General features: G+C 43.4%; 1 protein-coding gene across 1 annotated transcript; it reads right to left on the bottom strand.

The window, feature by feature from the left end:
• LOC145799279 (uncharacterized) lies at positions 1-1,659 on the bottom strand. The gene is made up of 2 exons (XM_082888827.1): positions 1,516-1,659; positions 1-534 (listed from the first exon to the last, which is right to left on the bottom strand). The coding sequence occupies exons 1-2, from the start codon at positions 1,657-1,659 to the stop codon at positions 1-3; spliced, it is 678 nt and encodes a 225-aa protein (XP_082744953.1).
• Positions 1,660-8,539: the final 6,880 nt, after the last annotated feature.

Genomic DNA, 8,539 nt, shown 5'->3' with positions numbered 1-8,539 from the left:
TTAAACTTGTCCGGCTAGCGCTGGAATGCGCAGGACTTGGTGATAAGTTAACGCTACTGCCTGCATGACATGCAACAAGCCCCTTCTGAAGATTAAGTTGTAGGTTAATGGGACCTTAAGCACCCAAAATTCCACCTGCTTCGTGACTGACCCAGCTTTGACCGACAATATAATCTTTCCAATTGGCCATCCGGGTTGAGTATTGAAGCCAACCAAAGGGGACGTTGTTGGAGCAAAGTCTTTGTTCTCCAACTTCAACTGTTTGAACGCATCGTAATACATGATCTCGATCAAGCTCCCCTGGTCAATTAGAATTCTTTTTATATCGAAGTCCTTGACGCGAAGGGTCACCACTACGACATCATTATAAGGTGTTTGAATTCTCTCCAAGTCCTTACTTGAAAAAGTTAAGACGTCTTTTACCTTAGTCTTTCCTTTCTTCACGACACGTTGAGTAGAGAGCACTTCCCTCATGTGCTCGGCCTTTTTGATCATCCCCCTCAGCTCGCAATCCTGCGCTGGTTCGATGATACCCTGAATGACATTGATTACGTCTTGGAGTGCTGCATCCAGGACAGCAAGGCCATTTGGCTCGGCCTATCCTTGTGGACCGGCCCTCATACCCCTGTCTATGTACTGGTCCAGATGCCTAGCCGCCACTAGCTCCTTCAAATGTTGTTTGAGCGGCACACAATCCTCCGTTCGGTGCTCCCTTTCTTCATGGAAGGTGCAGCGATACCTCGAGTTGAAGCCCCTCGGTGTGTCTCCCAATTTTGCTAGCCAACGCACGTAGGCCTTACCTCGGATCTCATTTAGGATGTTGTAAATTGGAATCTTAAAGACAATGGTGATGCCGGTTCGTGCTTTTAACTTCCTCTTGGCATCTTCCTCTTCACTACGAAGAGCATTAGCTCGGTCATTTTTACGACTTTTGTTTCTATCATTGCGGTTTAAATCGCGATGTTGGTCTCTAGCTCAGTCATTAGGGCGGTTGTCCTCCTGCCCCACCGAGTGAACCTTCCCAGCCACTATTCTGTCCACCGCAACCGGATTTGCCCTCTCGGTTGCGGTGGCGATGATAGTATCATCTTCTACTCGGATATGTTCATTGATCTACTGCATCAAGGACTCCATGGTTATGGGCTGGTCCATCGTAAACGAGTCTCGCAACCTATGTTCGGCTGCGAGACATCCCTTGTATTGTGTGATCGCTAGATTGGTGAGGCAATCGAGGATCTCATTGTAAGTTTCCCAATACTTGGCATTGTATGCCTTCAAAGAACCTCCAGATTCCATCTTGACGCTCAGGAGGTGGTCAACCTCCTTCGGTGTTCGAGTGTTGGTTTTGAATCTAGTGACAAAGACCTCTGCTAGTTGTTGCCGCCCCACGATGCTCCCCTCCGGGAGTCTTTCGAACCACTTCAGGCCCAGTTCTCCCAAACTTGCTGGGAATATGAGACACATCAAGGCGTCATTGCGCCGGTAGTGAGCCATTACTTGCTAGTAATGACTCACGTGCATGTACTGATCCATTTTGCTGTCGTATAGTGTGAACTTAGGTTGGTGAAATCCGGCAGGGAGTGGCAAGCTTTCGATCTCTGGGGACAGTGGGGTAGCAGTAAATCTTGCAAGCTCTTTGTCCATCAGTGTTGGGGCCATCATTCTAGGCGCTGGCATTGCCACTTCCTCACTACAATGGATTTGGGGACTCAGCCTTTACAACGTCGGCAATCTTTAGGTCTCTTTACGGCGAGCTCGCTCCTCCAATACATCCCTCAGGTCCCCCGAATGGGTAGGGTAAGAGTATCTTGACGTCGTCGACGGACGGAAGGGACGGTAACTGTTGTCGCGAGTGTGAGATCTCTCCAGTGGTGGGTCAGAGTCTCCAACTCCATAGCTTCTTGTGATGGAGAAAGAGGAATACATCCCTCAGGTCCCCCGAATGGGTAGGGTAAGAGTATCTTGACGTCGTCGATGGACGGAAGGGACGGTAACTGTTGTTGCGAGTGTGAGATCTCTCCAGTGGTGGGTCAGAGTCTCCAACTCCATAGCTTCTTGTGATGGAGAAAGAGGGTGTCCCATCTTGGCGATGACTGTCAGAGTAACGGGGTAGGGAGCGCTCACTATGGTTGCCCACTCCATCTTCTAAATGAGGGCGTCCTGGTCTCTAAGTTTGTGCTCCAATCGATGAGCATGTGACTCTCCTCATCGTTGGTGACCCTTTGGACTCTTGAAGTGTTTAGTGCTCCTTGCGCGTTTGTCTCACGCGCTTCTAGATGAGGTTTCCAGGTTCGCCATAGTCGGAATAGTGGGAGGGCCATCTCTCCGTCGGACAGACTCTGGTGTGATACCGTTAACAATGGACATCGGTGTTTCATCGTTGTTAGCCATGGAAACGGTTGAAAAAGCTTGGCCAACAAGGTTTGTTTGTGAAAGAGTTCCCATAGACAGGCGCCAATTGTACGAGGTGAAATATTCTCTGTTCTCCATACTCCTTCCATCCAAGCTTTACGTGGCGTCGCCTGACCTAAAAACCAAAAGATGGTGAGCTGCCCAACGATGTGCTATCGGATAAACCCTCCGACGATCAAGTCAGCACACTTGGAGAAGAAGAAGAAGAATAGAGAGAGCACTTTAGAGTGAGAGAGTTTGAAATTTCTTCTGATTGCTTACCTCTAACACCTCTCTTCTTTTCTTTTTCTAGGCTGGCTGTGGCCCCTCTACCTTTCTTACAAGTGGAGAGACCAAAACCTCCAAACAGTGTTTGTCGAACTGCTAAATGGTATTGACCCATACCAGGAGTGGATTTTCTATGGTTTACCATTGCTCTAGGTGGCCTACACTACCAGGCTATCACTTGGAAGAAACAGACACCATGACGAACTGGAACGGCCGAGCTACAATAAACTGGTCCATCGGGATCAACTGGTCGTAGGACGCACGGTTCGGCATCTCGGCCTCACCCCGCTACCTCGTCGGACGCCTTGGCCCTACGTCATTCCGGACTGTTCGTAGTTCAACCCACCGCATCAGTATGGATATAAGCAAATATCCATTTTAGATGAATCATGGCTCAGTCAGCTTGCCCGGCCCAACTTAATGGGCCGGGCCAGCAGCGTTGGTTCAGTTCGGCCAGGTTCATGGTCCTTGGCCCTAGCGAGGCCCAATGTCATATCCCACGTTAAGGTAGCTCGGCCTAATTGTTCGGTGCAAATCTCCCTCTCAATTTTTCTTTAAACCCATTCGAGCTAAGCGTGATTGGGATTACTACTCCGTTCGAGCTATCCAATTTGGTCAGTCATTGAGGATTGCGCCAGTAGTCTTATCATCGGTCAAATAGATGTACTGACAAACCATCTTTTCAATGCCACGTGACCTTCCATGACCTTGTAGTAGTATAAGCCTCTTGGAGTGGTGAACAAAGTGATCTCTTGGTCTGGTTTGTACATGGCGATCTGGTGGTAGCCGTGATATGCATCCAGGAAGTTAAACCTCTGATGGCCAGCGGTTAGATCCACCAACTGGTCTATTCTCAGGAGGGGGAAGTTGTCCTTTGGGAACGCACGGTTGAATGTTTCATAATCGACCCACACTTGCCATTTACCAATCTTCTTCGGCGCTACCACTGTGTTAGAGATCCATCTGGGGTACTGCACTTCTTCTATCGTCCCAGCTTCTAACAAGTTCTTGACCTCCTCTACCACTATCTCGGCATGGTGCAAGCGAGCGCCGCGTTCTCTTGATGACCGGTCGTGCATTTGGAAAGACATTCAACTGGTGGCAAATGAAGCTAGGGTCGACACTAGGCATATCGTAAGGCGTCCACGCAAAGGCCTCAATGTTGGAAACCAAAAAATTGACATAATCGAGCCGCTCGGTGCTGGACAAAGATGATCCCAAAAGAAAAAACTCATTTGGACCATTCTCATCAACGCGCACTTCTATCAAATCTTCAGCCGATTTCTCTTCAACTTTTCTTCCCATGGCTTCCAGGACTTCCTTCCCTTCTAGTCCTTCTATCATTTGAACAAAGCCTTTGGCAGCTCGGCTGCCATTTACAGCGACAAAGCACTGTTTTGCCATTACTTGGTCCCCCGAAACCTCATCTACTTGTCCGGCTAGCGCTGGAAAGCGCAGGACTTGGTGATAAGTCAACGGCCATCACCGCCTTTAAGATGGGATTGCATCTGTGATAACCCTATTCCCTATTATGCTAATTGGTCCTTATTATGAATATGATTATGTGTTTGATATGTTTATGTGTACCATTTTATGTGAAGATATGTGGTTTTAAATTTCTATATGTTCACCGTAGGAATATCTGTTTGATTATCTGCTTTGGAAATTAAATTGAAAGCCTTATCGGCCGCAGAAACCGAAATTGACCGCGCCATTGTGATTGGCATAATTTTTTTAAAGCCTACGGTGAAATTTGATTGAAAATTGATTTGGACCAAATTAAATGGATTAAATTAATGTTATGGTGCCCAATTATTTTATATTAAAAGAATGTATTTGAGGGAGCTTTTAAAAAGGGCCATTATACACACTAAATTCCTCTTTTTGTCCATTTTGGTTGATCTAACTCTCTAGAGAGAGAGAGACCCGAAATTAGAGAGAGAAAAGGGAGATCATCTAAGTTTTGCTCTTGAATCTTGGAAGTCTTGAAGATTACTCAAGAATTTACTATAGATTGTGAGAATTAAAGCTCCTAGGTGAGTATTTCATGGATTCTAGTCTGTAATTTTGTAAAATTAAAGTTGATTAATGACCAAGAGCAAGAATTGTGCCATAAGTGAAGGAATTGTGTAGTATTTGATGAATTTGAAGTCAATTGATGCATGCATGTAAGAATTTGCCATGGAGTTGTGTGATTGAGCATGAAAAATATGATCCATGTAGAATTGTGGTTAAAGTTCATGCTTTTGATCATCATTTGTATCATCTAAGTTGGTTTGTTGAATTGGAAGTCAATATGCACATGCATGGGAGAAATTGCTTTGAATTTGCATGTTTGAACTTGAAATACATGATCCATGTTGAATCCTTGATTGAAGTTCATGTTTTTAACCACCTCTTCATCATTTCAGTTGTGAATGAGGGTCATATCTCACATGCATATACAATTCACATGAGTATAAGCTTTGAATGCATGAGTTTGTTATGCTGGGTATAAGTTTGGTGTAATTTGGGACATGCATGTGATTAATTAGTGAAATTGAGCTTCATAATGAAATGAATTGGGTGTTGGATCATGTTAGTAAAAGTATATGTGAAGTTTGAGCCATTATATACAAGAAATGTTGGTTGGAATGTTGAATTTCGGCTCAAGAACATTGCTGGAAAATCCAAAATTTTTGGTGTCCGCTCGAGCATGGAAACCGCCGGTCGAGCGGGAAATACGTGCTCCCAGAACTTTTTGCAGACACGGTGTCCGCTCGAGCGAGGAAGTTGACGCTCGAGCGTGGAGCTATGTAGATAGACCTTCGGTTCGAGCGCCCGAGTTCACGCTCGAGCATGAATTTGTTGCATCTAGCACTTTTGCTGACCTCATAGGTCCGCTTGAGCGGGGAAGTCCACGCTCGAGCGGGGACCCTGTTTCCTGAAATTTTGAAAATGCATTCTGTGTTCCGTTTTCCATTCCCTTTCACTTCTAAGTACTCTTAGGCATACATTGAGCATTGTAAACGAGTTAGAAGAATAAGAATTAAGCCTAAAGAGGAATATGTGAATTAAGAACGAATTAAATCGGTTATGACCCATATGTGTTATGTGATGTGTAGGGTCAAGCTCCAGGGCAAATCAATCAACCGATCACTGTGAGTAATATCTAACAAAGATATCTGAAATGTGTTATTGTCCAATTGCTTACGTCCATGTAAGTTGTATAAATGATTGGTATTCGATTGGTGGACAATGTCTGCTATACCGAATGAATGGGCCAAAGGCCGTTTTGACAAGAATAACTGATTGTGCCGATGGCCGATTGACATGAATGATTGGGCCGAAGGCCGATTGACATAAATGATTGGGCCAAAGGCCGTTTTGACACAAATGAAAGTTTGACATGCATGAATGGGCCAGAGGCCAGTTTGACATGCATGAATGGGCCAGAGGCCAAATTGACATGAATGAATAGGCCAGAGGCCAGTTTGACATGCATGAATGGGCCAGAGGCCAGTTTGACATGAATGAATGGGCCAGAGGCCAGCTTGACATGCATGAATGGGCTAGAGGCCAGTTTGACATGAATGAAAGTTGAATGGGCCAAAGGCCAGTTTGACAAATGGAAGATAAATGGGCCAAAAGCCAGTATGTTTGGAACCACAACCACTTGACTTAAATTGTGTACATATATATATGTTAAATAGAAATATGAATTGGGCCCAAGGCCGTTTGAAGCATGTTGTTCTACATACCGTTTGTATAACTCTTTTATTTGATATTATTCATTGGGCTATCGCTCACGCTCATTCATGTGTTTGTAGGTGAGCCAAGAGAAGTCCAAACCCAGCCCCAGTGAAGTCTGTATGGAACAACTAAAGTTTTAAAGAGTCAGCCCTTGCGTCTCATGAACGAGACACGTCTTCGCCCTTCTGCCATTCTATGTTATTTTGTCATGTTGGTGAGGACTTTGGTGTACGTCTGTATATAGCTTTGTTTTGGCTGACTTAGATTTGAATGATCTTGTCTGTATAGAACCTTATGTTATTATACTTTCTGTTGTGAGTTATTAACATATGTATGTATGGAATGTTATGGTGCGCATATAAGCACGGCTCTATGGACAAAGTTTTAAAATTGCTTCCGTTTGGCCCCTGTTAACTCTATTAAAATACGTCTAGTTTGGTTTGAGGCCGTAGGTAATCTCATGATTACTGGCCGGTTATGTCCTTAACCCATAGGGGCAGGTTCGGGTCATGACAGAGTGGTATCAGAGCACGAGTGAATAACTCACACACTTGTCCAAAAGAGTAATAAGCGTCTAGAGAAGATCTAGGATGCATTCATATGATAAGTATGAATTTGGAAGCATCGAGAATATGCCTAACTGTTTTGATATGAATAGTTATGTGTTATAAGTTGTGATCTGCTTGCATTGTAAATTATTTGAATATGTATGCTCTTTAGTACATGCATACCTGTGAATCTTCTGTATAAAGTATAATGCAAGTTTAATCAGGTGGTGAGAACATGTGATTATATGAGATGCGAATTGTTACACTAATGTGTACAACAAGTATGTTTTGTTATAATACACATACATGAACATATGAGTCATGAGAAGTTGCTTATGTGCATTTGATTCTGCAAATGGGGGTCTATGTGAAAGATGAACATGATTTGAGTATATAACTACTTAGTAAATGTTCAACATGCGATATCTGATAAGTATGCAATCATCTGTTACGTATGTGATTAATTGTGTCTTGTCGATACATAAAATGAGAAAATAATAATGTGCCTATGTGTGAATGTACGCATGTGTATCTGTGTTTATCTTTGTATTGGGCATTCTGGTATTTGGCAAGGCTTAATAAGAATTTGTGTAGAACACGGATAAAGTAAGGGCATACGAGTTGGCAGACTTTTCCATAGCCCGACTTGATAGACTGGAAAGAATAGTACAAGAAATGGCAGAGATTTTGAGACAACAACATCAGTTGCCACTACGGTGAAAACCTTTGCCACCATCAGTGTAAGAAACGCCAAGGGGTTTGTCATCGGACTTCTAGGCTCGTTATAGGTGTGGTAAAATGGACCATATGGTAAAGAATTGTCCCCGAATTGGACGAAACGTGAATAAATCTTTTGCCTCAGCTAGATTTGTACCAATGGTAGGAATTGCTAATCAGGATAGAGTAATTGCACTCATCCCAGAAAGCACTGAGAATACTGCGACCGTTATCCCAGGTATCTATATTGTTTATAAACGAATGCTTATGTGATGATTGATTCTGAATTAGTACATGTGCACATCTTTGCTTGGGATATTAATTGATTTGGATCGGCATCTTTTTTCGTGTCTGCTGCATGTGTATCTAGACTGGTTAGACCCACAAGATCGTGACCGTATTCATTGAATGTATTGGGATATCGATTAACTCTGTACATGCACATGTACATCTGGACCTATGCTTGGGGTAATTTATTATATTACTATCTTTAAAGACTGAACCACTAGAATTATGACTCTGTGATTGTGTGACCGGGTTGAGCACCCCAAATAATGAACTCTATAAATTGCGAGATCATGTATTCTGATTAGTAGAAAATTGACTTGACTATGTGACTATATTAAGCTTGACTCGTCAACCTATGTTTTGTGACTGATTTGGAACCTCTGCATGACAAATCCTATATTATGTGTAATCGAAGAACTTTGTTTAATGTGTTACTGTGTACCATGTGCTTGCATCTAAGACTTATTTGAGAACTGCTATATTGGTTATGATACATACCTCCTGATATGAACAACTGCATGCATATACAACTACACCTGAACTTATGTGGACAATGCTATATTGTACATGACTTG

This window comes from Camellia sinensis, chromosome 9 (assembly GCF_055761805.1).
Source record: "Camellia sinensis isolate YWXY chromosome 9, ASM5576180v1, whole genome shotgun sequence".
Lineage (NCBI taxonomy): Eukaryota > Viridiplantae > Streptophyta > Magnoliopsida > Ericales > Theaceae > Camellia > Camellia sinensis.
Note: the sequence above shows the minus strand (reverse complement) of the source record. Positions and strands in the feature narration are given on the sequence as shown.

Coding starts and splice junctions, on each gene's coding strand:
- LOC145799279 (XM_082888827.1), bottom strand. CDS start 1,659: ATGGCCCCAACACTGATGGACAAAGAGCTTGCAAGATTTACTGCTACC. Junction 535..1,515: donor AAATGGATCAGTACATGCAC/GTGAGTCATTAC, acceptor AATGTCATTCAG/GGTATCATCGAACCAGCGCA.